Raw genomic sequence first — 14,110 nt, forward strand, 5'->3', positions numbered from 1 at the left:
CTTTTAAAGTTGTATTGCTGCTGTTCTTATTCCCCCTCCTACAAGTTTCGTATTACACAATCGTTATCTATATTGTATCTCCCTACTGTTTAGAACTTCCTCTCAAGAAAATTCTGTCGCTTTCACGAAAGAATGCCATTTCCACACAAACTTCTCTGTAAATCAACAGCAGCTTCAAGATTTAGTTTCAAGGAGCAGCAGAAAAAGCTGACCTTGTACACAGGGAATCAGAACTGCAAGATGTTCAGAATCCTTGAATAGTTCGGACAGAGCAAAATTGTTTTTAGTTCCTTCAGAAAAGAATTTTACATAGCGAACTGAAAGCCCAACTTTTTTTTTTTTTTTTTTTTTTCCAAGGCATTGAGCATGCTTTTCTTCCTAAATAAGCGTGCATATTAATGAACACACTAGGGATGCTCTGAAAGACTTGATGATCTTCAATGATGTTTCCAAGTTGGACCAGGACACTTTCTTTGCACACTGGATAGTAGCACATCTTTTCCAGATGATGAGGTTCAGGACAAGTTGTTTAACTATTGATTGCATTCATGAGCTTCAAACTATTAGCTACAGCTCTGCCCCTAAGTTAAATACAAGTCAGCATTTCACTTTTTTTGTTATTCTCTAAGAAAGAAACATTTCATGTTGCTAAAGAGGGAGCTTCCCCTCACAAGCGCCCTGTGCGGAGAGGTTAATGGCTCGGTCATTATTGCCCCACACTTCTGGCAGCCTTTAGAGGGACTGTGAGGGCCAGCTCAGAAGGGCCCGGCTTCCCCGCCTGCAGCCTGACAGCCCCTGCAGCAAGCTCTCCGCCTGCCAACCCCGGCGCGCCCCCGCGAGCTTTACTCCGCGGGCCTTTCCCGTTCCTAGACGTCTACAGGAAGTATCATCCCGGCCTCACCGAACGTGGGCACCTCTCTCACTCGGTTTCCATTAGCACCCGACTTGAGAAAGATTCCCCGCAATTTTTTAAAAACAAACCTGCCAGCTGTAAGCAAGTTAAGACCGTAGTAAGTTTCCAACTGAATCTCGGGTAAGAGAGTTTCCTCAAGTGCGAGACAAACTTCAGGCTGCCCCCCCCACCTGCCCTCGCACTGACCCCTGTCTCCGGAGGCCCGTCGCGGCACGGCACGGTCACACGGCCCGGGACCGGCCTCCCCGGTTCCCACCTGCTAGAGTCGGCGGGGCGGCCCCGCGGGCCCCCGGCGCGCTGCAGCTCCAGGTCGGCGGCGGCAGCGCGGGAGCGCGGCGCGGGAGCGAAGGCGGAGGAGAGGCGGAGGCTGAGGCCGTGCACCAGCCCCCGCAGCAGGCTGTCCCCACGACCCTTGGGCGGCGCCAGCCCCACGTCGTCGCGCAGCTCCTCCGGCGGCACCTCCAGGTTGCCGGCGTACCAGAACACCCACCAGATGAGGCTGAGGAAGATGCCGATGCCGCCCGCGTAGATGAGCAGGTCGGAGAAGAACACGTCGGCGAAGACGCCGGCCAGCAGCACGGCCAGGCCCAGCGCGTCGAAGGCCAGCGCCAGCCAGAAGGCGGCCACGCAGCGGCCCAGCCCGCCGGGGGCCGCCATGGCGGGGGAGCGGCGGCAGCAGCGGCGCCACCGCCGCCTCGGGCCGCCCGCACCTGAGGGGAGGGCGGGGCCGCACCTGGGGGGAGGGCGGGGCCTTGTCGGCCCCGCCCCCACACCTGTGCTAGGGCCACGCCCCCTCCGAGGGGCTCTGGCCACGCCCCGGCGGCCGCTGAGGTGGAAGGCGGGAGGAGCCGCCGCCCTCGGGGCTGCCGCTGCCACCGGGACGGCGCGGGAGCTTCCCGGTCTTGCCTTAAGCCGCCCGAGGGGCGCCTGGCGCCTCGATCGCCGGGTCCCGTTCCTACCGCTGGCCTCCCCCTGACAGGCCCCCGCCTCCTGCCTCGCCGAGGGGCTGGGGCCGCTTCCAGGCCTTGCTCCACTCGGTGAGAGAACGGCAGGAGCGGCTGTGGAAGACTGGACTGTAGCGACTGTCAGCATTTCGGAGTGGAGTTACCCTCGTAAGAGGCAGTCACAGCCACTAACTTGTGCAGGCCAGCATGAGACAGACACGCTGGACCCATCGAGCTGTTTCTAGTTGAGGTGGTGTCACCTGTGGAAGGGGGAAAAGAGCTTTGCCTTAGTTTGCCAATTTTCGGACGCCCTAGAAGGTAGGCACTTCAAAAAAGGTGGTCTCGAGATGCGTGTACGTGTTGTAGGCCTCCACACTTGCAAGAGGAGGCAGCTATTAGTAGGCAGCAGGGATCGGAAAGATAAGTATAATGTGCGTCTGCAAAGTCATATTGACTGCTTTAACTGTGTGCCTGAGGTTTGCCTAAAAAGAGGAGTTAGAATACAACTTCAGGTTAACAAGCAGAAAATTAGTTGTCAATGCAAGATGAAAAATCCAAATATATAACCTTTTAGCTCTGCAGTGTACATTTTTCATGCCTTTGCGGGACTGGTTCACTTAGCTGGCACACCTGGAATTCATACAGCGTTTGATTTTCAGATGGAAAAATCAGCATTGCTACCAGCATGCACGGGGACCCTCAATTGGTCTGGTAGCAGAAATAAAGCCCAAAAGTGGATGTAAGATTTGGCTTGATATCATAAGTGGTCAAAGCATATGACAAAAATAAAATTTCTGTGGTTTGGTTTTTTTAAATATCCAAATACCCTAGATAAAAATACATAAAACATGTTGTTTGGCTTGTTATCAGGCTGCTAACTTAAATATCTGGAACCTGTTTTCATTATAGTTTTAAAAAATGGTAGCAGCTATTTCACATTTTAAATCATGTGTTAAAATAGATGGATGCTCTTGGTATGTATGCTTTTTGCTTTAGCCCTTGTTTTTCAGGATATGCTTTAGGAAGTTGTCACTTGTGTTTCTCAGCTTTTTGTCCTGGAATAGTCCCCTCCCTGCCCTTTGACACTTGAAGAATCTGAGTGATATTAATTTGGGCTAGGAAAAGATAAATGGCAAGAAAGAGAGCCAATTAAGATCATGAGTTTATTTTTTCCAATTAAGAATTTGTTCCAGCTCTTAATTTAGAAGGAAACAGAAACGAATCATTACAGATCTCAGTGAAAAAAGCTGTTGGGATCAGATTTTCTTTAGAAGGTATTTTACTCCATCAATATATTTGTTTACTAAAAAGACACCACTGAATGACTATGTAAAATGTGTTACAACAGAACATTCATGCTGACTGTAGCCTGTGCGCTTTCTTGGATGCTTGTTTTGGAGTTTTTGAAGACTTCTTTGTTGACTGTATTGATTTGACAGCTTTGGGTGTTGCAAAAGATTTTGCTTCAGGCTTTTTGGGAGTCTTTTTCATCTCTTTTTCTTTTATTGCTTCCTTTGGCATGCTGAGCTGCTTGGCTTTTTTCTGTTTTGGTGATGTCTGCGAGTCTCTGCACTCTTCTGTAACTTTATGTTTTGTTTTTGGAGTCTCCGGAGCTAAAGGCTGTTTCTTCCTCTTACCAAGGGGTGTTTTAGTTTTCTTGCTCACCTTGTCACCTTTATCTGGACTTGGTTCCATTTTCTATATTTAACACACAAAAAAAAGTTACCCTCCTACCTAAGAAATATCTTTACTGTTTTTCAAGAAGTATTAGTGAAAACCATTATAAATGGCAAATGTTTTCTATCGACTGAACTGTACCCTAGCCCAAATCATCTGTTCCAATTTCAGTCTGGAAGCAGAGGACTAAACACAGAACTAAATTATGAAAAATGAAAAAATAAATCTATTTACTTTCTTAGTATTTTGTTAACAGATGCAAGATTCTCTTTGCCAGTCAAGTCAGACCTCTGCTGGCAGATCTTCAAACTACAGTCCTCTTCTGCCACATTTCCAGACTTAATAGATTGAATAGAGATCAGTTCTCTTTGAAGTCCACCTGTACACACACTGACTGCACTCTTATCTGAGCAGTAGACCTAGTATTCCCTAGAGTCCAGCACATATTCCCAAGCATTACTATTTTATTCATCCAAATATCTTTCCTAGGTATTTGTTAAATGTCAGTATTATGAGTCTGGTTGTTCTGCAGACATATTAATGACATGATCCACGTAATTTCCAATACTGGTGACAACAAGTCCATAAAAGTACTTCATGCAAGCTGATAGCTCTCAATTTATATTCTGTGATTGCTAACACTGCATCTTACTATCCTAGAGAATGTTACTTGTTTTTCCTCAAGTTTTGCCCTGCAGGCAGAAGATGATATATTAAAGTACATTAAAGTTTGATTTTGAAAGAAACCTTGAATTAAACATTTTATTATTTACTTCATTAAGTATGAGGCTTGTCAATCATTTACCCCTTTTTCTGACTTCAGGCTTGATATTCAACCTAGACAAAATTGTTACTATTCAGAAAAATACATAAAAGGACAATAACCACTGTCTTCCTTTGTTTGTAAGAAGGGTTAACTAAAAAATAAAAAAACCCCAAAACTAACCACCACCCCAAAGCACACCCCTCCCGATACACTCAGTTCTTGGTTTCACGGTATATTCACAACAAAATCTAGTTCACTTTAAGTGTGTTAACACACAATGTTCCCTACAAAGCAATTAACACTTTAAACAGTTCAAAATCTTTAGTTTTAACTGGAACGTGAGTTTCTCAATATTATTATGCAATTACCTTCAGTTCAGCTAAGATGGTTGTTTGCATAGGCACCAGTTGTGGAATTTCTTCATCATCATGATCATCTGACTCTTGGACTACTACTTTTTCTTTTATTGCAAGCTCCTGGGTGGTAGCAGCAGCATCAATTTCAGTTGTCAAAGTGACTTTACTGGAATTCCGTTTTTTAGCTGTCTTCTTCGGTTTCTTGTTCTTTCCCTTCTGGAATTAATTGGAAGTAAACCTCAGACAAATCCCCATAACATTTCTAAATTTGTAATAATCATTTTAATATGCTTAAAAATATGATGGTCTAGCAACATTTATTTAAATACTGTTGTTCAATAGACCTGGACTGGTCAACCATTATATAAAAGATGAAGAAATGCATTACTTTCAGAAGTTTATAATAAATAGCTCATAAGTAAGCAATAATAATGTCAAGATTAGAGTCTTTATGTTGAATATATATGCTCCAAATTTATTTTAGACAAGAACATAATGAGCAGGACTCAGTATGAAGGAATAGCTGATTACATTCTTCTTTTTAAAAAGTAGGCAAGCCCCCTATCATATACAGAAATATATGAGCTTGTGAATTATTCAGATGCCACTGATTAGCCAACAAATGCATAGTCTGAATCCTTGTATATGTTAATGAGTGTATTTTCAGAAGGCAAATATGAATAAACAATGCAAGCAGAAGTTTTAAGAATGAATCTCAGCTCCCTCCAGTTTAGGACTAGAAACACCTTACTTATTTCCAGCTTGCTTTACAACCTATCAGGGAGTTTCCATAATTTCATCAGTATTACTGAGTATTTGAAGTACTTAAGATCCAGGAGTGTCTAACCCATCTGTAGCCATGCATGCCTGGGATCAACTACTAAAACATTTAAATCCAACACATCAGACACTACAATGCACAGAAGGAAACCAATTTGGTTTATGGAAAGTTTAAATATTTTTTTTTTGTTTACCTTTACTTCCTTTTTTTTGAGAGATGGCTGTCTGTCAAGCTCATCCAAGTTGGAAATATTTGAAGTAAAAATCGGAAGTGCAACTGATTTAAGTGTCTTGAGGTGAAGAATTTTTACATTTTTCCAATTCTGCAACAACAAAACCAGTATATTATGTAAAAATAACAGGCTGAATTAGAAGCAACTTGGCTTTAATGCTATTGATCAGCAGTACCTTTGGTAACTTCTTAGCAATCACCTCAGCTGCTGCCATGGTATTATCTACTATCTCCTCAGCTTTCAGTCCAGTGTGACCTATACGTGCTGTACTGAAAAAGTGAAGAGTAATATTTACATGTGGGCAAAGAAACATTCTTGAAGATACTTGTTTTTAGGCTTACCCAGAAAGGAAAAAAGCCCACTTACCTGCAATTATCTTAACTTTCATAAAGGATTGCTGGCTACTGCAGAAGTCTTTTGTAGTAACAGTTAGAAACAGATTTACCTGTATTAACCTTTCTGTATTTGGATATGCAACTTCTGCCTTATATTACCAATCATATTACCAATTTAGATTCTTTTAAATGCACAATAAATTAAAAAAGTCTTACAAGAATATTTTGAAAGTAATTTTTATCTAATTTAGCAGTAATATTTTTCAAAGATTGTACATGCTGTTTGACACCGACACCTAGAAATTTCTTACGTATAAGGAAAAATAGACGAAAGCTAAAATTTACAGTAAAACTTCTTATTAAGTAGAACTACTGATTTCCTTATATAGATTAAGGTTCAAAATGGCCCACATCTGCAACGGTGACCATTAACCTCTTTTATTCACATATTAATGCAATAAAAATAACTCACTTAAAGTTTATACAGTTAGGGTACAACTGTCCTTCAAGTGAAGTATTAATCTGCTCATACTTACTAACAGCACCCTTTGTTGGTAACTGGGAGTGTAGTCCCCTGGATATGTTTTTGTATTTCCTTAGCAAGATTCCTGGCTTTCAGGTTTACAGATAAAGGTGCCCTAAAAAAGAAAAGGGGGGGGAATTAAAAAAAACCAAACCAACTAAAAGAGTCAAAACAAAACCAATGCCCCCCCCAAACCCAACCAACCAACACTTTACTAAGAATAACCTAATCTTAAAAAAGATAACACAAAATGGATGTACGGAATTTAAAGACCTACTTTTTCCTTTCATAAAAATGTTTTCCCAGATGTGAGGGCAAGAGCCTTCTAATTCGGTCATCAGACAGAAAGAGATCGAATCTGTTCAGGAGGCGTCGCTTTGCTTCAAATGGTTTATACTCTTTTTTGAGAGTTTTGTACGAGATGATCTGCAATACAAGTAACAGTTTAGTCCCCACTGCTGAAAATGCAGCCTAGAGTACTACTTAGAACTGCACAGAATTAACCTGCATAACTGATAGTCTACCACAGTGCATTATTTTAGAATGCTGAAGACAATCAGCAAAAAAAGGATACAGTATGTTTTGGTTTAAGAATCAAACAATATGGATCTCTTGCATAGTAACTGCAAATCACCAAACAGAACTTGAGTTCAAGGTAACTTCTAGATCCAGGTTAAATACAACAATAAAAGTATTTTCTAATTTTATTGCTAGTAGCATAAACAATACAATCCAGCTGCAGAGAGCTCAAATATTCTACACTGTGAGTTTTCCCAGTTGTTTACTCAAACATAGTATTGAGCATTTATCTAGCAATTACATGTTTGCTAAAGATCCTGTTTCAAATTAAAGAAATTATTCTGAGTAAATTTTGAAGTTTAGAAAAAACTAGTTTGAATAGTCAGAAAAATCTTATTAGAGATGATTAACTCAGAACCATTGAGATTAGAATATTAAAGAGCAAAACACAGTAATTACTCTCCCTTTTCACTGGTACAAGAAGAAAGAAATAACAGTACTGTACTATAGCGTCATATATCTCTCTTACCTGGCTAACATTTCTGATTCCATTCTGGATTAAAAGTTTCCTGTACAGATTTTCAGTCTGTTCTGCTGATAAATTTGGTTCATCCTTTGTGAACAGGCAAACCTCAGTTGTTTCTGTTCGAATGCCATGGGGCAGTGGTCTACAAGAATATGAGATGGATAAGGAATGTCTAAAAGGAGAGACATTTTTTTCTGAACAAGGTCCTTTAAGAAGTATTACAGGGAAGCTATGTATCCAGATTCTGGTCTTTAACTTCTGAATGTCCTCGGTGGAACCTATGCTTTTTAAAGCACACATAACTGTAAAAATTAAACAATGGTACATCATGGCTCCAGTCAGATACCCTGCTGAATCCATCTGTCCTGCCAGGAGCAGTTAGCCCAGGTCCTGGGAGGAGGAGGCCCATCCATTCTCCCCTCTTCACACCATGGCTGCATCTAATCAACAGACAAGTCTTTGTAGTACTGGGGCCCAGATAAACAGATGTAAGCTTTCTCAATATAGCATCATAACTACAGTTTAAAAGAAAACCTGTAATTCATGTTCACTTTGAGGTACCACAAGAAGGAGGCAGGGGACTTTCTAATTACTCGGTGGTGGGTTAAGACAAAGAAGAAACTGATTTCTTCAACTTCAGGACTGAGCGGCACATCCCTCGTAACTAGCAACCAACAAAACCAGCGCGCTCTGTGCATACAGCTGGCACAGCCGAGCTTCCAGTTACACCGAAGGTGGGAGTGAACAGTGGCCTGACCCCACAGTTCTCGCTCACGACACGGGAACTGCCGCGACAGGGTGGCGGCAGCCAGATCCCTTCAGCTCAGAATCACCAAAGCGCACTTTTCCAAGCCAAAGGCCAGGAGCAACTACACGGCCGAGGGTGAATTTCTTACATTTTGATGACTTGTGCCACCCGCGGCACCTTCCACACCGTCACCAGGAGGTGGACGTTCTCGCTCTCGTTGAGGAGCGGCGCTTTTCCCTTGGCCTTGCTTCTGGTGAAAGCCAGGAGGGCCTCCACCGCCTTCGTCACCTGCAACGGCACGACAGCGGCGACAGCCGGAGTTAAGGCCCGGCCGGGGCCGGCCCGGCCGCGCTCCCGCCCCGCCGCCCCGCCGTACCTGCGCGCGCTCCAGATGCTCCGGCCCTCCCGCCATGGCTCCGCCGGCGCCACGTGCAGCCGCCGCGCCTGCGCACACGCCGCCTTCCGGGGCACGGCGGGGCGGGGCCGCGGGCGGGGCCGCGGGCGGGGTCCCGGCCCTTCCGCCCCACCCCTGGCTCCTCCCCGGGAGGCGGGCGCCGCGTGCGTGGGGTGCTGGCGCCCCGCGTGGCGCCTGCGGGCCTGGCCGAGGGCGGGGCCGAGCCGGGCGGGGCCGAGCCGGGCGGGGCCGAGCCGGGCGGGACCGAGCCGGGCGGGGCCGAGCCGGGCGGGGCCGAGCCGGGCGGGGCTTCCTCGGTGCTCGGTCACAGGTGCCCGGGCTAATCCAGCTTGGAAGAGAGCTCCGGAGGCCTTGGGTCCAGCCCGCTCCAGCGGGCAGGCCAGCCGGGGGTCAGGCCGGGTTGCTCAGGGCCGTACCCAACCAGGGCTTCACAACCTCCGGGGCAGGAGACTGCGCTCCCTGTCTGGGCAGCCTCTTCCTATGCTTGAGTGTCTTCATGGTGGAAAAAAGGGTTTTATTGTACTCGTCTTGATCTGTTCATGGTGCTGTATGGTTCCAGCCTGGGATGCCACTGGCCACCTTCACCTCCAGGGAACATAGTTAGGTGGCTTGTGTTTAGCTTGCTGTCCCCCAGGTCCTTTCCAGCAGAGCTGCTGCCCAGGCAGTCGTTCCCCAGCTCGTGTTGCAAGGGGTCACTCCTTCCCAAATAGAGATGTATTTGCCTTCACTGAATATCAAAAGGTTTGTGTTGCCTAGTCACTCCAGCCTGTCTAGATGCCTCTGTATGTGAGCCCTGCCCTCAATGGTATCGGCTGGTTCCCAAATTTGAAGTAATTTACAAACTTCATGTGACCAGATCACTGATAAAGATATTAGTTAGAACATATTCCAGGATAAATCCCAGCAGTACTCCATTTGTTACTGGCCTTCAGGTATACAAGCCATTATCTCTGCCCTCAGAGCCCCATTGTCCAACCAGTTGTTAGCCATCTAGTTGGCTACTCACCCAGACCGTAACGGTTAGGGTACAAGAACATTATGTTGAAAACTGTGCTAAAATTCAAGTGAATGCCATCCACTCCCCTCATCTGCAAATCTGGCAATTTTCTTAGAAAGTAATCAGGTTGGTCAGGATGATTTGCAGTCCGTCAATCCATGACAACTGTTCTCAAGCACCTGCTTCATAAGCCCAAAAATGTATTTCAAGAGGACCAGTTCCATGATTTTCCTAGACCAAGTGAACATGACTCATCTGTGGCTCCCAGATCCTCCGCTCGGTGTTTTCTGAAGGTGGGGGAACATTTGCTTTTCTCCAGTCATTGGGACCGTCTCTCAATTTCCTTTCAAAGATTACAAGAGTCTTGGTTTGATTTCAGCCAGCTCTCAGCATCATTGAATGCAGCTGAACTGGACCCAAAGTCACCTGCAACCATGCCACATCCTTGTCTGGCCTTTTACTACTACTGTAGCAGGATAATCTCTTCTTGTTGTCCTTGACATCCTGTCCTGTTTCAATTGTAGGCGAACTTTTATTCTCCTAAAACAATCCCTACATGCCTGAGCAATGTTTCTAGATTCCTTCTTTGCAGCCTACCACAGATATTACCTGCTGTATTACTGTGTTCTTGCACTGGAGTGCAGTCATAAGTTTCCTGTTTGGCTAAGCCAGTCTCCTGATAGAGGTGCTTGTTTTCCTGAGTATCAGGAGGGACTGGTTTTATGATTGGAACAGGTTGTCCTTAAAGACCTGCTGGCAGCTTTCCTGAGCTTCTTTGCCCTTCAGAGCTGCCTCCCATGGGATCTTGCCTCCTGGTTGTCTCAATAAACCAGTCTCTCTCCTGAGGTCCAGGGGCTGTACTCTGCTACTCATTTTCCTCCCAGCATCTTAAACACCACTATTTCCAGGTCACTACAGTTGAGGTTACCACATGCCAAACCATTTCTTTCTTATGTGCGAATATCAAAGGCAGAACTTCTGCATCTCCATTTCAGTTTAGAAAATGCATTGACTACATGGAAGTACCTTAATTGTGGGATGCTTACTCCATGGGATGCTTACTCCATCCAGTACCATGCTGGGCGAGTGCATTGTTTTGAGATCACATCAAGCCTGGAACTATTTTGGCCTCATTCTCACAGCGCTGTGTGTGCCTTGGCAGCTTTGGGCTGTCTGCGTTCACCACACAGGTAAGCTGCTCCCTGGATAGTGCAGCTATTCATAACCAGACATTGAATACACATGAGATTAGGAGTCTCAGTCATTCACTCTTCTCCTCTAGATTTTTTTCCTGCTCTTTGCCTTTCTGGTTACGGCTTTATTCCTTCTCATCAGTCTTTCAACATTCTCATTTGTCTTTCAACAAAATGAGTTGCTCTGTCAGTGTGCCAGTACAAAGAGAAAGGAATTAAAATACCCTATTCTCTTAACAAGCTGCTTTATGTAACTATTTATGTTTTCATTCTGCTGATAGTATTCATGGTGCAACAGTGGAACAGTTGATGACTTCAAGACTTCTCCGTATTTAGGAAAAAACTATATGGTCATATACTGATATTAAAGAGTGGAAAAAAATCCTGGGAAACAGAAGTTTCAATTTTTTCTTGTGCAGTTTGTACAAATGAACAAAATAAATGGAACTGGCTAAGAAAAGCTATCCTTTGTTGCCATGTAGTTATATGAAATATTGATTAGAGAAATTACTGAAGGGCTAGGAACATGCGGAGTTGCCAGATAGAGCAGACTCATTAAAATCTTTTCAGCACTGGTAGAATTTAGGCATATGATACTAGCTGTGGTGTTTCATAATCTGATAATTGTATTAGCCTTGCTCCCATTTCTGTATAGGCTTTGCATATTTTAGAGCAGCTATGTTTTAATAAAACATCAACATATTAGTGTGACATGTTAAAACAAACCAGAAAAAGTCAGATGGTTGGGACATCTCTGAAAATAAGACAGGCTAGTCTTGCAAGATATGATTGAACAGTAAGTTTGAGGCTTGACTGTACTGGGTCAGCATAGCATTAATAGGATAAAACTAAAGGGACGATTAGTTGTGACTCAAATTAAAATTTTTCATATATTGGTCTCATACAAGTTTGTTTTTCTACAACATTTTAAGTCTGACATGACTAAATTTTACTAGATGTCATTTAACTAAACATGTTCAATATAGCTAATAGAGCTGTCTTGGAAAAATGTTAATCTCTGGATAAGAAATATTCCACCTTAATACAGCACACAATATAAAGAATGTGTTTTTAACTTAGCAAGTTCACAAATTAATAGTTACTCTTACAAGGGAAATTAGGTTTGTTATTTTCATCAATGTTATTGCTGTACACTAAACATATTCTGCTGTAGTCCCCAATTTAACTGTTCTGATTATAAAAGTATTTTTCCTTAAGCCATTTGTCACACTCATTTAAATGCTAAGATTTAAAATGACATAATTGCAAGCCATTCTGCCTCATTAGTTATTTAAGAGGATGTTTCTATATATATCCTTGATTTTATACTTTCTCCCAGCAAAATGGATGTACAAGTAGCAATTGTTTCTGCTGTAAACAGGTCTTTGAGGTTTAAGATTATTCCCTTAGCATGTATCCCACATCCCTCAGGCTTGTGTTCCTCCAGATAATTTGATGGCAGATGTCAAAATCCCAGGTCTCTATAACTGTACTTTTTGCAACAAAACTAGCACAAAGGATATGCAGAAATTAAATCAGGAGTAAGAAGTCCCTTACAAGAGATCTCAGAAGAAAATCTCCTGGCTAGATCTGGAATTCAAGCACTAGTTTTCTTTAGATTGTGTTTCTTTGCAATCCTAGTATAAGCCTCTAGCTAGAATCTAATTAATTGTCAGATAGATGGATGCTTACGGTGTTACTCGCTTATTCAAAGACCCCTTTTTCAGAAGAACAGAGGGACCCGTCTTTGTGACACAAGCTGTAAAGGTTTGTTATGATCCTTTCCCTATCATCAGTTCTACAGGCTTAATAGATGACAGGAACACAGCCTCAAGTACCTTTCTTTTCATCCAACAGTCTATCATATTTCTTATTACTCTTATTCAGAAGCATGCAGGTTTTTTTAAGTGTATGCAACTGAGGGGAGAGGTAGGAAAACCCATTTACATTGGAAGTTCAGACTTTTTGGGAGTGAAAGCCAATGAAAGGATACGTATTATCAGAAGTTATATATACACACAAAAGATTTTGGGTTTGTTAGCATAAATTTCCATTTTATATTAAGACTAGACTCCTTTCTAGCATGTCTTCAGAGGAAAATAAATATTTTGTCAGGTTTATAGTGTGTTAAAATAAACACAAGGAAAGAAACAGGTTCACAATATAAACTCTTCAGTAGTAACTCCAGTTTTGTTGGTATATTTTTCTTTACCAAATCCTCTATAGGGTATACAAAAACAGCAGAATAAGAGCCTTTAAGTAGCAGTTCAGGAAGAAAACAGTCTTGTCTGGAGTACATTTCATCTGCTTTAACACCATCATTAAACAGTCTGCATTAAAAACCAAAAAGCCAGAGCAATACAGAATCAAGTACTTGGGACATTGAAACAATCTTTTTTTCTTAGGTAATATTCAGTAATAAACACTTATAAAAACACATTTCTCATAATTAACATAGTTTTTCATATATGGACCGGTGCCATAAATAGTCTAAAACAGAGGTTCTTCTTTGAGCAATTTTCGCTGGGCTTTTATGCCACTGAAAAAAAATCTGTAGAGGGGCATAAATTCATGACCAGCAAACATCCCCATGGATAAACCTCCTTAAAGCAGCCATTTTTCTTACAACACTATTACACCATCATCAATAGCTTGTTGTTCAAGAATACAATTTACTACCAGAATAAGTGTCTCAGGAAACCAGTGCCATCACGTTTGAGTATCAGTTCCCGATTGTCTGCAAAGATGACCAAAGTAGCTGGAATGGTTTCAAGTAGGTAGCTGATGTCAATGTTAGTCAACTGATGGGTGTACCCATTCCTCCATTTCGTGTGCTTTACTTCTTCTAACTCGCAGAAACAAGTAATTATTTTCCTGTTGCAAAATAATTAGTACTGCTTCACATTCAATTTTTTTTTTTTTTTTACATTTAATTATTGTTACATATACCAAGGCTTTCAGTTCAAGGACATACAAGGTCTTAATTTATAGAATTATAATTTATAAATTACATCATGGCTATACCCTTAAGCCATATCTACACTACAAACTTTGGCCAACAATCAGGGAGAACAGGTGGGATCCTCATAAGTACCACGCTGCACACAGACTGCTGTAAATGCTATTATACCAGGGGGAAAAAGCCCCCAAATCCCTTCTTTTTGCAGAAAGACACTCACAGTTTT

General features: G+C 42.8%; 1 protein-coding gene across 1 annotated transcript; it reads right to left on the reverse strand.

Moving 5' to 3' along the window:
- Positions 1 to 1,760: 1,760 nt before the first annotated feature.
- RSL1D1 (ribosomal L1 domain containing 1) lies at positions 1,761 to 8,788 on the reverse strand. Its single transcript, XM_074919787.1, has 9 exons — positions 8,697 to 8,788; positions 8,469 to 8,608; positions 7,576 to 7,714; positions 6,805 to 6,953; positions 6,541 to 6,642; positions 5,845 to 5,938; positions 5,631 to 5,759; positions 4,669 to 4,872; positions 1,761 to 3,555 (listed from the first exon to the last, which is right to left on the reverse strand). The coding sequence occupies exons 1-9, from the start codon at positions 8,730 to 8,732 to the stop codon at positions 3,211 to 3,213; spliced, it is 1,338 nt and encodes a 445-aa protein (XP_074775888.1). The 5' UTR covers positions 8,733 to 8,788; the 3' UTR covers positions 1,761 to 3,210.
- Between the last annotated feature and the right edge of the window lie 5,322 nt (positions 8,789 to 14,110).

The sequence above is a fragment of the Athene noctua genome, chromosome 15 (genome assembly GCF_965140245.1).
Source record: "Athene noctua chromosome 15, bAthNoc1.hap1.1, whole genome shotgun sequence".
NCBI lineage: Eukaryota > Metazoa > Chordata > Aves > Strigiformes > Strigidae > Athene > Athene noctua.